The sequence below is a fragment of the Biomphalaria glabrata genome, chromosome 2 (genome assembly GCF_947242115.1).
Source record: "Biomphalaria glabrata chromosome 2, xgBioGlab47.1, whole genome shotgun sequence".
Classification (NCBI taxonomy): Eukaryota; Metazoa; Mollusca; class Gastropoda; family Planorbidae; genus Biomphalaria; species Biomphalaria glabrata.
This window is the reverse complement of record NC_074712.1, coordinates 32757038-32777604: the sequence shown is the minus strand read 5'-3', so window position 1 is coordinate 32777604 and position 20567 is coordinate 32757038. Positions and strand designations below refer to the sequence as shown.

The 20567-nt window shown below is 35.4% G+C and overlaps 2 protein-coding genes across 3 annotated transcripts in view; one reads left to right on the top strand and one right to left on the bottom strand.

The window, feature by feature from the left end:
• LOC106055152 (NADH:FMN oxidoreductase-like) overlaps positions 1–13851 on the bottom strand; it is a 44856-nt gene extending 31005 nt beyond the window's left edge. Inside the window, exons 1-2 of one of the 2 annotated variants that reach the window (XM_056020130.1) lie at positions 13763–13851; positions 7271–7411 (exon numbers count right to left, since the gene is read on the bottom strand). In XM_056020130.1, the coding sequence (XP_055876105.1) occupies positions 7271–7346 (76 nt within the window). In that variant the 5' untranslated portion in view covers positions 7347–7411; positions 13763–13851. Of the gene's footprint in view, positions 1–7270; positions 7412–13261; positions 13290–13762 lie in introns of those variants that run through there. The other variant, XM_056020129.1, reaches the window with a different exon arrangement.
• LOC106055364 (rRNA methyltransferase 2, mitochondrial-like) lies at positions 13603–20548 on the top strand. Its single transcript, XM_056020132.1, has 2 exons — positions 13603–13623; positions 19996–20548. Exons 1-2 carry the CDS (start codon positions 13608–13610, stop codon positions 20424–20426), a joined length of 447 nt encoding a protein of 148 aa, XP_055876107.1. The 5' UTR covers positions 13603–13607; the 3' UTR covers positions 20427–20548.
• Positions 20549–20567: the final 19 nt, after the last annotated feature.

The window sequence follows — 20567 nt, the reverse complement described above, 5'->3', positions numbered from 1 at the left end:
TCCCATGTATTATGAAACACACATATGTCGTCAATATAGGACACTGTGTCTTTTCGTTGTCCGAACATCCTATGAATTGCTCGGTTAAAAGTACTGCTAGCATTTACTAAACCGAATGGCATGTAATTATATTGAAAAAGGCCAAAGGCTGTAGTAAAAGCAGTGTATTGTTTTGAATCCTGTGTCATAGGTATTTGATAATATCCTCTTGTCAAATCGAGTTTCGTAAAATACTTAGCTCCAGAAAACTGTGACATTAAATCCTCTGGATTAGGCATTGGATATGAATCAAGGCATGTTATTTTATTTAACTGTCGAAAGTCTACACACATTCTTGGCGATGATGACTGTGAACGTTTTACAAGCACTATTGGAGCAGCATAAGGTGAATTCGAGTGTTCAATTATGCCTTGTTCTAAAAGATCATTGATTTCTTTCTGAAGGAAATCTCTATAATGAATAGGTAGTGGATATGGACGTGACTTGGTAGGTTTGTCACTTGTCAATTTGATTTCATGATTTATAATGGTTGTTTTACCTGGAACATCTGTAAATATATCAGCATACTCTTGGAGTAGATTCATTATATCTTTTTTTCTCTGTGATGATAAATTGTCCAGTTTGACAGCATGCCAGGTTTCAGTCTGTCTAGAAGTTGTAGTTGGCACTACTAATTCATCCATATCCTCCTCTTTTTCTTCTGGAATAATCGCTAAGCATGAAATATGTTTTTCAAGTTCATCGTCTTCTTCTTCTGTATCAGTAGCTTCGTTGTATTTCTGTAGCATGTTGATATGAAACACTTTGTTTCTGTTATTGATATTTATTTCATAATCTACATCTGTGACTTTTCTTAAAATAGTAAATGGACCCTGCCATTTAATAAAGAACTTATTTTTCTTATCAGGTAATAATAATTTAACTTTGTCGCCTGGTTCAAAGTACCTAAGTTTTCTATGTTCATTTATTCTTCTATGACTTGCAGCATTAGCTTTGGCTGTTGCTTCCTTAGCTATTTCACATGCGTTTATTACTGTATTTCTTGTATTGAGAACATGCTGAAATGCGGTTTTCTTATCTGATGCATCATGGTTTGACTTAAGTAGTGATTCTTTGAAGGTAGTTATAGGACCTCTTGGATTAGCTCCATATAACATTTCAAAAGGAGAAAATCCTGTGGTGTCTTGGATACTTTCTCTATAAGCAAATAATGCAGCTGGTAAAAGGAGATCCCAATTCTGCGGATTATCATTTGCTATTTTTGATATAATTTGTTTCAATGTTTTGTTAAACCGTTCACAAAGCCCGTTGCTTTGAGGATGGTATGGTGTTGTAAACTTCATCTTGATGTTGTACATCTCCATAAATGTCTTAGTTATATCTGCTGTAAACTGACTACCTCGGTCAGAAAGTATAACTTCAGGTAACCCTGTCCTTGAAAAAATTTCAGATAAAGCTCTGGTAACATCAATTGCAGAAATATTGACTAACGGAATAGCTTCTGGCCATCTAGTACATGTGTCTACTAAAGTTAAAATATATTTGTGATTTCTGCTGGATTCAATTGGCATTGGACCAATTAAATCAACTGCTACTTTTTGAAATGGTTTCTCAGTCAATTCCATTGTCTGCAATGGCGCTTGTATTTTGTTACCTTTTGGACTTTTCATTTGACAAATATGACAGGTACTAATGTGCTTCTTTACATCTTTAGTAATACCTGGCCAGTAAAAATCTTGAAGTATTCTTTTCTTGGTCTTGGTAACTCCCATATGTCCAGCAAACGGTACATCGTGGCTTGTATTAATAATGGTCTTTCTGTATACTTTTGGAACTATAATTTGCTCAACAGTTTTATTTTTGTATTGACTGTTCTTCATAAGTAGTCCTTCTTTAAAATAAGGATCATTATTTTCTTGTGGATTGATGTTCGATTGAGCCTTTTTAAACATTTTAAATAATGTTTCATCATTTTTCTGTTCAACTTTAAATTCCTCGCTATGAAATTGTTCAAGTTCATTTGTCTGTAGATGCGAATGGTTTGCCTTCTTATCATTTTTATTTTCTTGAACAACGTTATCAGAATTCTTGTGTTCAATATGTTCAGTTTCAAGTCTTTCCTTTTCTTTTTGCATTGACCTTGTAACTACTACATTGCATTCTTGACTCATTTCTATTGTATTGTTCCATTCAATAAGATCTTGTGTAGTACAGTCACGCACTCCCTGTATATTACCAACTATGAGATCAACAGGTAGATTTTGAGCTACTAAAGCTTTTACATGTCCACTGAAAAATGGAGTCGTAATATGTATCAAAGCTTCTGGTAATTTACTTACAGTGCCGTTGAAAGCAGTGGCTTCGATTTCATTGCCTGTATATTGATTTGATCTCACAAAATTTGCACGTATAACAACTGAAGTGCTACCTGTGTCTCGTAACACCTGTACTCTTTGAGAACCGACTAATCCAGGATAAAACTGAAGTCCTTGTGATTTAGTGATAACAGTCATTGTTGAGTGATGTGCCTTCGAGTTTTTGGTAAAACCCTGTTTCTTATTTCCATATGTTGAATTCTTTACATTTAATGATCTGTTTTGCGAATATGCTTGGTCACTAGATCTGTCACTGATACTAGTATGTTTCTTTCTGCAATCCTTTGCTAAATGTCCTTTCATGTGACAAAAACTGCACTCTATGACCTTCACTCTACATTGTGAGGCGAAATGACCTCTAGTATTGCATTTATAACATATTAAAGTTTTGTCGGTCTGAAAAGATGGCAATGGTCTGTTATCTCTTGAAAAGCAAATAAAGTTTTGATCGGTTGCTGATCTAATTTGCTTACTTGGATAGGCAGTTTTATATTGACGTATTATTGTTGTTAGAGTCTGTAGATCTTTAGGATTTCTCTCGATTATGAAAGATTGGATATCTTCTGCATATGCGTGAGTAATGGTATCAATCAATATGTGGTCTCTTAATGCTTCATACGTTCTATCAATATTGGCTAAAGATATCCACCTATCAAACCACATTACCATATCAGAGACAAACAACTGTGGATCATCTTCCTGCCTTGGTCTTTCGAAAAAAAATTTCTTGCGATAAGCATTTTGCGTAGCTCCAAACTGTCTTAGTAAAGCTTCTTTTATTTCTGCATAAGTACGCTGTTCATGAGATGGTATTTGTGCACATACGTCTAATGCTTTACCCTGTAATAAAATCAAGAGATGGTGTGCATATTGGTCTTCTGGTAAGCCTGATGCTTTCGCTAACTCCTCAAACCTCATCAAATACGAATCTATATTATCTTTATTTTCTTGAAAAGGTAATATTTTAGATAAAGGTTTATACTTGTCAAAAGCATTGCTAGTAGGTAAAGTCGGTTGAACCTCTGTTTTTTCTTTTTTAAATTTTAACTCCTGTTCCTGAAGTTGAAGTCTGAGTTTTTCCACTTCTAATCTTTTTTCTTCTGCCTCTCTGTCTTCTTTACGTTTCCTTTCTTCTGCCTCTCTTTCCTCTTGCCTTAATTTTTCTTCTCTTAAAATTCTTTGTTTTTCTTCCTCTTTTTCTTCTTGTCGTCTTTTTTCTTCTCTTTCAAATTTTCTTTCTTCAGCCTCTCTTTCTTCTTTACGTTTTCTTTCTTCTGCCTCTCTTTCTTCTTGTCTTCTTTTTTCTTCTCTTTCAAGTTTTCTTTCTTCTGCCTCTCTTTCTTCTTTACGTCTTCTTTCTTCTGCCTCTTTGTCTTCTTTAATTTGCTTTTGACACCATTCCCACTGATGTTCTTGTGGAATACCAATGTCCTTGGCTAATTTTAAATATAATTTAAATGAGTCTGCTTGAGACGCCATAGTATTAAATTAACGATATCAGAAATGTAGGTGTTTAAATGTTCTGCCAACACTCTCATCAAGCAGAATCTAGCCAGCGAACCAGCGACTACGTAGGACAGGTAAAAAGTGAAAGAGGGCTGACCTATTTAAATATCGATCGGTGTCTCCGCTAAGGAATGCAAGTGGTCAGTATTTGTAAACAAACTAGTGGACAACTAGCTTTAGTAACGTTGCCTTCACAGCTTAGTAGATATAGCTTTCACAGCTTAGTAAATGTAGCTTTCACAGCTTAGTAAATGTAGCTTTCACAGCTTAGTAAATGTAAAATGTAAGGTACTGACCTTAAAATAGAAGATTTTTCCCGCAGGACGTTCTCTCTGCCAACTATTATGTGACCTGTTGACTGGAAGTTTCAATCATAAAATACTTTTCGTAGCAATGAATGTATGTCTTGTTGAAGTTTTCTGAAAGAGGCTTTGTCGTTACGAGAGGCTTTGAATTATTCGTTAGAGGCTTTTTCTTTGAAATTCGTAGAACTTGCTAGAATGTGCTGACTTTATTCTTCGATGTCGCCTTTATTGTCTGATGCATATATTCATCGATGCCTTGCCTTATTTATCGGAGGTGCCATATATGTGATGAACTGGCCGAAGGATTGTATTAATAAGTTGATGAATTCATATGAAATGACGATCACACTTGCCGGGGATTATATGATTAAACTTGACAATCCAATGAAATGAAGAAAGAAACATCTCTCTGTATTTTCTTCAAACTTCTTTAATAACTTCTTCAACTTTCACATCAAATTAACTTCTTAATTCAATAACAACTTGACACTTCATAAATAAAACTTAAAGATACATAAAACTTCACTTAGTATAACTTCAACTTCAACTACTAAAACTTTACTTAATGGACCCGCTAATATCACGAAATTTATTACTAATCAAGAACTGAGCGAGGACCCCGACTAACTGACTTTCCCCTTATTTATACTTTCTTTGATCGTACATTCCAGAATCATGGAACCTTCTCAGATAATTATTTTAGTAACTTTGACCTTCTAGAAGCTGACGTGTGCTATTTTTTCCCTTAACCTCTTTCTTTGATTGGATACCTAAAATTAACTTGTTTACGCTGGACACTTGCACTGGTTTGAACTCGAGCTTCTAGAAACTGGTCGAAATAGGTCACAGACTTGACTCGTGACACTCAGCTTGGTATGCGAGCGGACTTCCATCCTAGACTAAAGTTGCCTTTGGATATATCAGCTACGTTGAAAAGGAGAGGGGGGGGGCTGAAGTCTAGGAGACATTTATTATTATAAATGTCATTATAGCCAGTCAGTGTTTACCAAACTTTTACCGGTGGCGTCCCCTTAATGAGAAAAAAAAATAATCGACCCCCTCTCCTGTAGCAGCTGTAGGCTACCACAGTGGGCAGTCCTGGAGGGGTTTAAGAATGTAATGAAAATGATAATAAACTTAAAGACATAATTATGACACATTTGTTTTGTACATTTATATTAACGCTATGTTTAGAATTAAAATTTTGATAAAAATTTCACCGTTTTTTTTTTTTTGGTGTGGGGGGTGGGGGGTGGGGGGATTATTGTTTCGTTAAGAATTTTAAAGTGTTTTAAATACTAGAAAAAGTTCTTCATGGAGATAGAATTAAAAATGCAGTAGGTTCCCCCAATTCAGCAAGGGGATCGTCTTGATCCTTTCCAGCAGGGTCTGGGGATGAAACTCGGCACCAAGCGTTTTCCTTCGTTCTGAGCTTCATAGCTCTTGTAATAAGAAGGGCGCAAGTATAAAGATGGGTCAGGCCAGTATTGAAGTCTTTTCTTGCAATAGAGCATACCGGTACTATTCATACTACATAAAAGTAGCAAGTCAAATTACTTAAGTCTAATGAACAAGGGGGAAGCACTGGCTATCACTATAATGTGAGTTACACATCACGAACATACGAAAGGGTGTGACTATCATCTATGTCAGTGGTTCCCAAACTTTTTTGACTCGTAGACCCCTTGCCATGTTTTCTGGTTTTCGGTAGACCCCCCCCCCCCCCATATAGGAATTTGTTGTTCTATGAAGTAGTCATTCAAACATTAAATATTAATTAATTAATTTGTCTTAAATATCATTGTAAAAGTTTTCGCAAAGAGCAGTTTCACATGTATTTCTGATCTTTCACGTGTGGCTCAAATATTGGGTCAGCAGAACTTTTTTCACCAACAGAAGGGGCGAAGGCGAGTAACTGGCGCCTAAACCAGCAAGCTTCGATCAGAAATGGCTCAATAGCCCTTGGCTTGCTACCCACCTAACAGAAGGGGCGAAGGCGAGTAACTGGCGCTTAAACCAGCAAGCTTCGATCAGAAATGGCTCAATAGCCCTTGGCTTGCTACCCACCTAACAGAAGGGGCGAAGGCGAGTAACTGGCGCCTAAACCAGCAAGCTTCGATCAGAAATGGCTCAATAGCCCTTGGCTTGCTACCCGCCTAACAGAAGGGGCGAAGACGAGTAACTGGCGCCTAAACCAGTAAGCTTGGATCAGAAATGGTTCAATAGCCTTTGGCTTGCTACCCACCTAGCAGAAGGGGCGAAGGCGAGTAACTGGCGCCTAAACCAGCAAGCTTCGATCAGAAATGGCTCAATAGCCCTTGGCTTGCTACCCACCTAGCAGATGGAAAACTGAAGTCAAAACTTTGCTGCCTTGCAACTATACTCAAACATGGGAAAGGTTTTGTGATTACACCCTGAAGAAAAATAAGGAGCCGACGACCCTTAGGCAGTTTGCAGCACACAGCGCTACACCCTGTCAGAACAGAACCTATGACGCTGCTGATCCCAAACTGTATACTAGCTATATGTCGTTTGCAAAGAATCACATAAGAAGCTTTTAATTGTGTAAATCATGCCACTAATGTATTGTTGCTTGTATTCTTTTAAAAATATATAGTGTTTTCTGTATTTTGCTGTAAGTAAAGAAATTTTGTAAGACGATCACAAACCACCATCTTCTCTATATGATGTCGAAGAGAGATTTTTTGGGTCTATTATGAACTTCATCTTTGAGTGTTCGAAAGTTTTTCAAATCTGTATCTATTTTGTCAGGGTGGCATTGTCTCAAATGATCCTCCAGCGTAATTGGTTTCATATCATCATTAAGGGACAGTTAGGTAACCGCTAGTTTGACAAGGAAGGAACGAATCTCAGTTTTAAATAATCTACGCTGTAGAGTCTACATTTCTTTATGTTTTTTGTAAAACATCAGTTACATGTAGACTATGAATAATTATGCAAAAATTTCAACTTGATCCGAGAATGGGAAGCAGGAGAAAAAAATAGTAAAAACATAATAAGGAGACTAAATCCATATATATATATAACATTATAAATCAAATCAAGTTAGGTACAAGTACTCACATGCTGAAAAAAACCTGGATGATAAGTATAAAGAATATTTTGAAAGTCTTGTTCGAATGAAAGTGATGGCTCTCATTGTCTCCCAAAAGAAGAGAGAGAGATGATCGTGAATGCTGGTGAACACTAGTTGGCCTGTTGTAACTAATGTATAAAGAAAATAAACAAAATTACATTTTAAGGAATTGTTTAAAGGCAGGAATTTTTTTTTAAATTGCTTTTCTATACCCCATTGTTCAAACTATAGCAAGCTCAGTACACTATGGTCCAATCTCATTTGTGGATATGTACAGAGACAGAGTATCTGGAAGAAGGTTTCTGTGCTGTCTTTAGAGGCTCAGCAAACACAACTCAGCTAAAGTCAGCATTGGAACTCAAGCCCCCTTGTGATAGCTAACCCTGCGATTTTTTGGTAACCTGGCACACAATCCACAATTTTCAAGCTAAACACTTAGTATAATTTGCCAATCATAGTAATTTACAAACAAGAGATCAATTTAATTAGCATTACGCTATTATGTCATCAAGTAACCTGCATACCATTTTGTAATCAGCACATGCTTCAGTGCTTGTAAAAACAAAAGTGACATTTTTTTATTTTTACTATTTTCTTAGAAATAAAATGAACCGACAAAGTTAAGTAAAAAAAAATGTAAACTATCCCTTTCAAACCTTGCAATCTTTACAGCAGATGCCTGAAGGTCATCTGATTTTGTAGCCAAGGATTAATGAGGATATCATATGAAAATAAATAGAACAGAAATTTGAATTTTAAAACTAGTGTTAGTAGCACTTTTCCATGAAAAATTTTAGGAGATTTAGGAGGTTTTTTAAGGATGAAATCATAATGAAATGTATTATATATTTATATAAATATATCTGTGTGTGTGTGTGTGTCCCGCCCGTTTGTATGATACATTGTAAAACATACACAAAACTAAGGATTTGCCAAATCAATTATTGTTACTTGATTTTTTAAATAATGAATATCTTTCCAATATCCCACCCAGAAAAGCAACATCATCAGCTGTGATATGTCCACAGAAAATGTAATAAAAGTTATCTTTTAATCAAGTAACAACTTTAATGCCATCCCAAAACCTAAAAAAAATATTTAAAAAAAAAAAAAGATTTATTAAAGAACATTACCAATGATTGCTATTCTTTTTTTAAAAATAAGAAAGATTCTTAGAGATGCCTCCTTGCATTCTCTGTGATGGAAATTTACATTTTTAGTTCCTATGTGTATCTTATAGATACTAGAGTCATGTTTAATTTCTAAAAATAATCTTGTCAATAAATTAAATAAAATCTAGAAATAGATTAGATATCTAATATAAGTCTAGACCAGTGTTTCTCAAACTTTTTTATCTGCCGGCACAGTAAAAAAAAATACAAAAATTTCGCGCCACACCACGAAGATCAACAGTTGTGTTATAATAAAAAGAAAAAAAGATTTTACCTGTTTTTAAGTATTACATTTAATGTGAAGGGTGTGCCTGTTTTTGAGAGCAAATGCGATCTAATCGAGGCTCCAAAGTTGACAAACAAACTCGCATTTTATCATCTATTGTAAGAAGTCTTTCTCTTTTCTTAGATTTGATTTAAGTCAGTGCAGAAAATCCAAACTCACAAAACCATGAAGATGCAAATAAAATAATTATTTTGACTGCTATTAAACTGATTGCAGGATATAACTTGCTGATTGAAATCCAAAACAAATCCAGGCTTTTCTCTGCAAAACTTGACTTAAGAACTGCATCGTTTTTTAAATCAATGAGCTGCTTTGCTTCTTCAGTTGTAAGATTTGTAGCTTCATTGTTTCCAAATGGATAGCTGGCCCATCCATATTCATTACTTCCAACTGTTAGAAAGTAATGCTGCAATGCTGACTGCAGGTGTGTCAAAGTGTCCAGAATTTCGGGGGTGATTTCTTTATTTGAAGCACATTCATTGTAATTAAGAAAGCAGTCGAAGACTCCTTTCGAGATCTTACTTTGCCACAAAACAATCAATTTTTCACCAAATGACTTCAGTTTTGAGGATGCAGTGATGATGTTTTCCGATGGTCTTTTAAGACTTAAATTCAATGAATTTAATTTGTCAAATAAATTAGAAATGTCACTTTAACCCACCAAATCTCGTCATGAATAGAAAATCCAGTGTTTTTTTTTTTCAGCTTCCAAGAATTAAATCAGCTCAGCATTGAGTTGGATGACACGCTTTAACACTTTTCCCCTGAAACATTGGTGTGATACAGAAGACTTTTGTAGTCTGAATCCATTGCCTCACAAAGCTGAGAGAAAGTTGGGATGCAAGCGGTCAAGATTTGAACAGACATCAAATCTTTCGGCAAAGATTTGAAGGCAAGAGCTTCTCTGTGGATCATGCAGTGAACAACTAATACATTTGGATTTTCTTGACGCACAAGAGTGACAAATCCCTTTCTATTTCCCTGCATGGAAGGACACCCACCAGTGCAAACGCTGACATAGTTTTTCCACTGTAGTTTGAATAGCAAAATGTTTTCGTTCACCACTTTGAAAATATCTTCGCCTTTGGTCGTATTTGGTAAGTCTTTGTTAAATAAGAATTCGTTGACACATTTTTCATCCTTTATGAACCGAATAAAAGCTAGCAGCTAGCAGCTGAGCTTTGCCGCTAACGTCAGTGGATTCATCAACTTGAAGAGACCACAGCAGAGACACTTCATCGTCAGTCATGTTGAAGTGTTCGCAGATTTAATTGTGTAAATCTGACGATAAGTCTTCAATTCTGCGCAAGATAGTATCATTTGACAAAGGAACTTTTTTAACTTTTTCTGCGGCATCGGGTCCTAGGATAGTTTCAACAACTATTGCTAAAGCTGGTGCAATGACTGATTCAATCTCTGTGTGTGCTTTCTTGCATTTTGCTAATAACTGAGCAACCTTATAACTTGCAATCAATCCCTTTTCTGGCAGCTTAAGGTAGTTGTTAAGTTTCTTAGCTTGTTTATTTTGTTGAGCCCTGATATTTTTGCAGTATTCCTTCGGTTGCGCCTTTACAGCCGGATGTTTTGTTTCCGTCTCTTCGATTTGCTTGAAACAAGTGCCTCATTCGACAGAGCTGAATTGCAGATTAGGCAGAAAGGCAATGGAGCATCTTCAGGTTCAAACGATATGAAACCATATCCGATGTAATCTTCTTTGTACCTTCGTTTGGTTCCTTACTTTTCATTTTAACACTTTCGCAGTTGCATTCTTGCTAATGTATTTCTCCATGGATAACAATGAATAATGCTTATTGATAATTTGTTACTATTAGTAAACACCTAAACAATTTACATGAAACACATCACTTATAATTATCATTACCAATTCATGAACTGCTGTACGTCTGCAAAGGCGGCCAACATTTAAGTCATTATAATAATATATGTATAGTGGAAAATTCCATAACCTGAAGAGCTAACAGCCCTTTCCATCACTATGGAGCGATCCACTACTATTACTGGTATTTGCAAGTGTGGATGTCATTGCAACGTGAACATTTAATAGTAGGCAGGCCTGTCGTGTAATGCTGCACGTGTGCCGTTCTGAAAACTCCTGCGGCACACCTGCAAATCTTCGGCGGCACACAGTTTGAGAAACACTGGTCTAGACTCTAGTTTAAGAGTCAATAATATGAAATTATATGTTCTATATAGATATAGACAAGAAGCGTCACCAAGGGGGTGCAGTCTGCAAGAGGTATTAACACAAAAGTAAAAAGAAAAGAACTTTTACAAAACTCTTACAAAAGCAGACTTTTTTTTTTATCTGTGACAGTATCTATCTACACAAAAATGCTTTTGCACATTCAATATATAGATCTAGATTTTAATTAAAATTCCATAAAAATTTCAAAAACGTTCAGGTTGACAAAAGGAAGGGGAAACCTATTTGTTTTAAAGGACAAAAAAAAAGCTTTATTTTCATGGTAATTAAAAATCCATATGTTAGTACAGTTGAATCCAGTTAATCAGGTCATATTGCAAAGCAATCGTTTTAATCCTTCTTCCCAGCTTGTGTCTGCTACTCCATGAAAATGTGGAGCTAATTTAATATAAAGATGTATTATTAGACCTAGATTACACTGTGTTTTCATCCTATTGGCTTCCATGTCATTGCAACTCTAGGTAAGCATGATTCATTCGGTTGAAGGACATGTCCCACAAACCTCATGCGACGCTCTACAACTCTATAACCAACATGTTAAGTGGTCAATTGACCCCTAACCTCTATAACTTACTCCTATGCTAGGTCTACATAACTGGAGATGCCATAATCAATGTAAAATATTAAATGTTTATTAAATCTTTATTGTGTGATACACACAAGTATAACGTAAATACAGCTTATTACAACTGATTGCATACGAACTTTATTCATTATATGTGCAGACATGAAACGGTCTACAACACAATGAATAGTTATTTAACATGCAAAGATGAATAAAAAGAAATTCTTACTGAATTCCTATCAGCTTTAAAAGAACTAATCAAGTTTGATCTGACACTTTTCTCTTGGCGGACTGCCCCTAAACAAAATCACCACAAACACAATACCTTTCCAAGTATCTTGGTTTGTCACTTGCACCAACTCATTAGACGCATCAGTGTCATTTTCCTTGCCTCACAAAACAATTCAATTCAGAGCTAACTTCACCAGGTGACACCCACCCTAGTGACACCACTGATAAACTAGACTATAGTCTATAGACAATATATAGGTAGTCAATATTTTACATTTAGATATAAGTTAAGATATGTGACTATAGCCATATAGGGCCTAGCCCTAGACTATTATTAAATTGCTTGAATTAGTTATACTGTAAAACTTCCGATCAAAGGCCCGTAGTTTTTCAGGTCAATTATCTGGCAGCTGTTTATCTGCACATATGTACTGACGTGACCTCAATTGTACTTCAAGATCTAGAATAATTTAGATTCTAGTTTATTCTAGATATTAGATATATATTTATATAGATTATAGATCTATCTTATTTTAATACAATAAAAAGTAAATATTATTATAATATTACTATTATAAGATAAGTATTATTAGACATAGATTACACTGCTAGAATGGCTACATCTATATAGATAACATTTAAATGTTAAATATTATAGTTAAATTATAGAGATCTAGATGTCTGTCTATTAAGAAAGGAAAGATCACGCTTTTATTTCTGTGGATAGAGTTATCCCACGAAAAAACAAGAGGGGGAGGGGGGAGAACAAGTAGTATTCACCCGTCACTATGGATGGCTACCTGGTTGTGCAGTTTGGCACTGGACTGTCGTTTGGATTTATGAAACCCTGCCCGCTCCCACCCCCCTTCGTCCTGCTGGAGGTTTGGACTAGGAAGTAAGCTATCGTCAACTCTGAAGGAACATCCGAAACATGTAAAACATTTTACAAACACTAAATAGCAGTGCCGGACTTAACCGTTGTGACCAAGAAGTCATGGAAAGAGAACAACTAATCTGCTATGTATATTCACCCTTCACTAAATAGCAGGGCCGGACTTAACCATTGTGGAGCCCTATGCAAAACGGATTTTGTGGGGCGAAGTTTGGGTAGGGAAGCGGATAATAAGTGAAATTTAAGAGTTTGTATTAGAAAATAAATTCGTCTATGCATTTTATTCATTCATTACTACGTACAGAGACCTAGAGTAGAAAATAGATTTATTTATTATACTATTTATTATAGATCTACTAGCGAATCTAGCCTAGGACTACTAGGACTAGACTCTAAAACTTAAGTACTAATAACTAAAGTTACGTTCAACGTTGTATATGTACCATATACTGATGTGATATAGTTAATTCTAGAAACGCTAAATCAGGTTTTTCTTATATTTTAAGAATATGCAGAAAAAAATGCAGATTACAAAAATGTAATTTGATTTCCTCAGAGATAAATAGTTTTTAAAAAAATATAAATTTTTAAGTTTTATTTCTTATTACCATATATTGTCATTGGAAATACACCATTTTGGTTTTAAGGCTTAATACTAGGCTATCTCCCTTGAACTACTTGCCAACATTTTTCTGTTGCTGTTTTGTCTTTCTTTCTAGCAGCTATTAGATCTAATATTAAAATTGATTTAAAATGATAGTTAGCATACGAACAAAAAACTCTCTTTAAAAAAAGTTATTGAAAAAAAGAAGAAACAACTTCATCAATTTATTATTAACATTTTTTTAGACCTTCATTTCAGTAAATACACTTAAAAATGTATAAGTTGACAGCATAAGAACAGAAATCTCTTTTTAAAAAGTTATTGAAAAAAGAAGAAACATTAAAAACAACATGGTGGTCAGTAAAGGTATCTGGGCATCTAAACTATTACCACCATTTAATATAGATCTAGTTAGACTAGTTGTATAATCAGTGATATAACTCAAAGAAAAAAGACTAGATCTAACTAATTTTCGCACTTTAAAGTTATTATTATATGAAATTACCATAGATTCATAGATTTGTATCTTGGACCAAAGTTCTATAACTTAGTTTGGATTCTAGATCTATATCCTAGATCTGGGTCGAGCGTGAGGATTACAGCTCTTTTGATTGAAGATTTGTAAAGTGTAAAGGTTATGCTATTTCCGCTTTCGTTTTCTCAAAAAAAAAAAAAAAAATGACGTACTGATCAAGAGAAGATCTGTAGATCTATCTTATATTAACATTATTAGATTATTTAGTTATTTCTGCTACACAACCTAGATGACTATGGCATTTTCATTAACCTTTATAATAAAGGAAGATCTATGTAGATCTAGTATTGTTTTGAAATATAAATCTAAATTTAGATCTTATTTAAATTTAAGTTGTTCTTCTAGTAGTCACAACACTAGTAACAGGAGGTCTTTAACTACTTCTGTATATCTTTTAAAAGATAAGGTTAGCTCCAATATTTGGTTAGAAAGGCAAAGACGGGACATCTTTGTCAAGCAAGCTGGAGCTGAAAATTATCGATGTAGAAGTGCTTTTAAGTTAAAACAGATAAATGAAAAATTTTCCATATTATGTCCTGGACATATAGTGATTGACTGCGGATCAGCACCAGGCTCATGGTGCCAAGTGGCAGTGCAAGAGGTTAATGCAACAGGAGAAGGTAAGACGAACTCGAAGATCAAGTACAAGTGAGCTTTAACCTGGATGCTTTTTTTTTCATCTCCATAACATCATATGATATCAAATCGGCATTGAATCTAGAATCTAGAGTAGAGTAGTTTATTTAATCCGGACATTGCATGAATTCGGACACTCCAGGGGCGTAAATAGGGATTTGGGGGCCCGGGGGGATTGACCTATTTGGGGGCCCCTTGCATTTTGACATATGACATGGGATAATGTACGCAAAAATATATAAGCCCCAAATCAAATTTGTTCAGTATATCAGTAAACTTAAAAAAAATTAATCAAGACTCTTTTAATGAATAATACCGTTGTTTATTAGTTAAATAATGCACAAGTGACAAATCTAAATTGATATCGCTTCACGTCGTGCATTCTGTGCAGCAAAGACATCTATAACATCAACTACATCGATACTTTCTAGTATTTGTGACTTCACTGACATTAAAGCCATGATAAGCCTTTTTGTTCATTGTGCTCCTGAGATAGCTTTTGATGAACTTGAGCTTTGAGAATGATCTCTCCCATGACGTAATGGAAGTGGCCTGAGTTAGCGGTATTCGGAGGAGGTTGTAAGGTTTGAGCACACGTAATTACCATATGAAGCCTGTTTCCTCTATATGTCTATTGGTGATTGTATAACTGGTTGGTTGATGAAAAGTGCTCGTGCATCAATGACATCATTGAAAAAGTGATTTGCCATTTATTTCATCATACAAACAGGAAAAGTAGCACAGTTAGTTATAAGCGGGTCTTCATCTAACAGGTATCTTGGTTCAAGAAGAAACCCAAAGGTATCCATTTTCTTTCCAGCCTTTGAAATCTGCCCTTCATCTCCATATGAAATCTGTCCAGCACTTCTGTCGCAACACGTTTGAATTGCAGTTCTTTTGACAGTCCTACATTAGAACTCAACTTCCCATCAAGTCTTTTCTTTCTTCTGGTTGTTTTGATTACAGGGAATCCATAATATTCACTACCTTCTTTTGCTTTTTGGATGGATTTGGGTATTTGTCAGTTTTTCATCATTTTGCAGAAAGCATGAAACGGTACTAATTTCTTTAGCAGCTTCCCGTATATGCAGTCCAGACTTTTGTAGTTTCTTCTGAACTATATTAATAGGGCGCAATAGCTTTGACCAGAATTCAAGATAGGCAAAAAATTCTTATTTTTCCACTGCATGAAGAAGATTCTATGCTAATATTATATGGTATTACGTCATTGTTGGTTGTTTATGTTTTGTGCGCAAGCAAAAGGATTCAGAGCATACAAAAGTGGGAAAGATCCATATCTCGTTTTGCTCGAGTATAGAAATACTCCGATGAGTGGACTGCCGTATTCACCATCACAACTGCTGACGAGTAGAAGACTCAGGGAATCATTCCAACTGATCCCAAACTATTGAAATCATCGGTAGCTGAAAATGCAGAGACATTACTCAACGAACGACAGATGAAAAGCAAAGTGAAATACAATGCAAAAGCAAGACTACCTATAGATTATTCTGCCGGAGAGTTCGTCTAGGTCAAACATGGCAGAAAGCAGTTGTCATAAAAAAAACATTTAGCACCCAGATCTTACATCATAAAGACAAACGATGGAAAAACATACAGAAGAAATCAACGCTTTTTGAATAAGAGTTTCGATGAAGACATCTCTGGGTACTATGATACCGATGGAGACAATAAACTGCAAACTGTTGGAACAAACGAAACAGACAGTTATAGACCAAGGTCTAGAGAACTTGTTGTGCCAGTCAAGACAACCAGAAGTGGACGAATTGTTCCTAGTAGACAGGGCCGGCCTTAGGCCACTGCAGCCTATGCGGTCGCAGTGGGCCCCGCGCTTTCATAGACCCCGCACTAATTCCAAGTGTACATTATTAAATTAAACCATTATAACGTATATAAAATAACAAGGTTTTCGCGACCTCCTGATTTTCCAGGGCCTCCAGGAAATCTCATGAAAAGCCAAAATATACGATAAAGTCCTGAACTTTTTTGAATTTATTCAAATCTCCTGAAGAATAGACGAAATCGACATTTTTGGGTGCCTATAAATAAAAAGTGGCATTGCGAGCTTTCATTTGATAAAAATTTATTGCAAAGACGAAAGTATGCCTATTTTCTAATTAAAAAAAAATAATTTTGACATTATGCTCATCCCTACCCAGACTAGGCCCCACACGATCCGTTTCGCATAGGGCCCCGCAAATCCTAGGGCCGGCCCTGCTAGTAGATATCACTCTTAAGAACTTTAAAAGGATGGGTGTGATAATAACTTCAAAAGGAAGGATGTGCTAATATTATATGATATTACGTCATTGTTTGTTGTTTATGTTTTGTGCGAAAGCAAAAGGATTAGATAGAAATAAAAATAGAGTTTCCATTGGATTGAGGAAAGATGAATAGAGGGGTAATAACTCGAGTGTGAAGTTTAATTCTGAAATTATAGACGCCAAACCCGAATAATGGACTATTCTAGCATTATTAAGAATAACTTTTGAATCTGTTATACTTGATTCTGTAAATTTTGCTTCAAGGTTAATTAGTGTAGCCATAAAATACTCGCCATTTAGATCTATTATTAGTAAAGGTAACAAGATACCTGGAATTCGCTGTATATCATGCAGTTTTATTCGTGGCAACAAAGTTTAAAATGTAAAACTAACTTAAAAAAAAACTTTGATCTCTTTGGGAAAAAATATTTTTAAAATGTCAACAAAGTCAACATACTGATAGACCTAGATTTAGGTTTAGTCTTTGTGATAAATTTAATCCATAAATGTTGAAAAAAAAAAGACACCTGTTGACACTATTTGTCAATCAAATATATTAATTTATGTATTTACAAAAAAATTTCGGACACCCATTCTGGGGGCCCGGGGGGCTTTTAAAATTCTCCCCCCCCTTAGTTACGCCACTGGGACACTCTCTGTTTTTGTGGCCATTAAATCTTTATTTTGATATTTAATATGAAACTAGCACACTGTATAATGTGCTTGTCCATTTTCCAATGATTCTAACCCAATTTCCTTCCATTTAGCAAGTACTGCACATTATTGTTGTGCAGTGAGAGCAAGACATTTTTCAAGGGACAAAAAAACAACTTTTTTTTCAATTGTATCTTATTTTTAAACAAAAATGATTATGATTTGCTTGTTATGTGTTTTGGAAACAATTTTTAAGAGAAAATGATGAATGAGAGCTCTAGAATTAAAGATTACGGTATCAGTTTTATTGTCTGGAGCTTAGGCATATATATATGATTATATTTTCCTTTGGGAATACCGGTGCCTAAGATTTTGTTTAGCTATCATTACAGTTTTTAACCCTTACCAGTCTTTTTTATTTTTTGAGGAGTTTGCAGCCAGGTCTGAATTAAATTCTAGCTGATTCATAGTATTTTACAAGAAATTAGAAAAATAAAATAAAACAGACATCCAGTTGTTTTTGTTTTTTTTATATTTTATTTATAACAACGAAAAATGTTCCAAACATGATGTCTCAATGTTTAGTTTTGAAAATTTATTTGTGGATGGTACTTTTTGAAGCACTCCCGAGGGTGCACTCCAGGGTGACGTAACTGACCGACTGAGAGTAAGTTTCACACTAGAATACTGTCTTACACCCACTGCCTGGTGTTTTTCTGTTACTGCAAACAATGCAGTCTTTAGTCTTTCTGTTTGGAAAGTTAGCTATGAAATATTGGAATTTTTTTAGTCTCTGGTCAGACCCCCCCCCCCTCCCCACCCCGCCTATGATGCTGTGAAAAACGATCTTGGTCAAGCTATTTTATTTATTTTTTAGAATAATTTCATGATTATCATTTACTTTCTGCTTTATAAAATAGTAATTTAAAATTTAGGAATCAGGAAGTGGAACAAAAAGTTTGATATTTAACTTAAATTCGAGCCACATTATTATGGCCCACTGGGTGGGACATTTGACCAGAACAGGAAAAAAAAAATGTCCCACCCAGTGGGACATTCGACCGGAAAGGGTTAAATTCTATGTAATGTATATTGTTTAGCAGGCCTTAAAAATTTTTAAAGGAAACATTTGTTTAATTTCATCTGTCCCTTGACTGTCATCATGGGGTGCTGCAACAGTTCATGTTACCAAATCCCTCCATTTTTTCTGGTCAGCAGCTCTTCTTAGTAGAAGAGAGAGGTCAGTCCATACTTTTACGTTGTTCAGCCAGCTTTTCTTTGGACGACCCTTTCTTTGTGCTCTCACAACTGTACCTTGAATGATGACTTTTGACAGTGTATCTTGTCTTACAATATGATCAAACCAGATCAGCTTTTGTCTCTTCACAAACTCATTTGTCTTAATTTCCTGGTATCTGATATCCAACATTTTTATGTAGTAGTTACACTCAAAGGCTTGAATTCTTCTTTCAGCTTCAGTATCCAAATTTCAAAGCCATATAGGAGTACAGAGACCACTAGCAAAGAATATAGCTTTAATTTTACTTGGAAGCTGATGTTATTCTTGATTTTCCACAATTTGCTCATGGCAATGCAGGCATAGCTAGGGTAGGGGGAGAATTTGAAATTCCCCCTGGGCCCCCACTTGAATGGGGCCCCAAATATTGTTTTTTTACATTACATATTATGCAAAATGCAGGGGCCCCCAAAGAGGTCAAGCCCCCAGAGCCCCCAAATGATGGCAAATTCCTAGCAACTCCACTGTGGAAATGGAAGTCAAGTTTAAATGGGTTTATATCTCATTTATTGATCCTCCATTTGTTATGTTTGACCCTAGATATTTAAATAATGAGTCAACTTCTAATGTTTGGCCATTCAAATGCATGCAACATCTTGTACCATCTCCACCACATACGAGTATTTTGCTTTTTTTCTGCTCTGATTTCCATGCCAACTCCTCTAGATGAAGCATCCAGTTTTGAAGAAAGATCTTGAACTTGGTCTGCATTTTCTCCAATGACGTCTATATTATTTGCAAACCGGAGATTAGAAATAGGGAGCCCATTTATGGTCAGGCTAGGAGTAAGTCTTTCTAGAGTTTTCTTCATAATATTCTCCAGAATTATGTTAAAAAGAGCTGGAGAGAGAATGCATCCTAGGGCTTTGATAAGATCAATATTGTTTTTATCACTAGCCACATGCCAAACCCGATCAAAAGCTTTTTTGAAGTCTGTGAAGTTGTGTACCAGTTTCTTTTGGTATTGAAGGCATTTTTCATTTAGCAGTCTGATGTTAATTATTTGTTCAACAGTTCTTCTGAAAGGACCTCCTTAGCTTTTGTCTTGACTCTGTAGAGATTAAGTCTTAGCATTATCTTGCTTGGATGACATTCTATAAAGTTTTGGCAATCTTAAGTTTCCTTTCTTGGGCAGTGGAAAATTAAAGATAGGGTCAACTTCTTATTGTGATATTTCTTATAACACAGTTTTTAAGTAAGGAAAATTGTTTGTATTGATAATTACAAACTTAGCCTCTGTGAGCTCAGTCACTATATCCATAAATTGTGAACTAATTTTTGACCGATTTAAAATCAAAAACATTTTACACTAAAATATTTGTCTCCTATAGATATCAACAAGCCAAAGGGAACAGTTATTGGAGTAGACCTGCAGTACTTTTCTCCAGTAGATGGTGCAACCATTTTACCACAGAGTGATTTCACAACCGAAGCAACCCAGACCAAAATAAAAGATCTACTTTGTCATCAGAAAGCAGATGTTCTACTCAGTGACATGGCACCAAGAGCAACAGGCCTCAGGTCACACAATCATGAAGCAATAATTGAACTCTGCTTCTATGTACTCAGATTTTCACTTGTGATACTGAAGCCAGAGGGGACAATGCTGTGCAAACTCTGGATGGGTGGTGATCAAAGTAGGTTAGAAAAGGCTATGCAGACAGTATTCCAACATGTAAGAGTTGTAAAACCTGAAGCTAGCAGAGAGGATTCAGCAGAAATATTTTTGCTTGGTAGAAAGTTTACAGGAATTAAAAACTGATGTTGGCGACATGATGTGCTACAGGAATTGTTTTGATATTGATAATATATTGTGCAGTGTTGTGATACTTGCCAGGTTGTTTTTTTGTACTGTTATTTACAAAGTAAACACTTTATAATATATGCACCCTTTAGTGTTTTT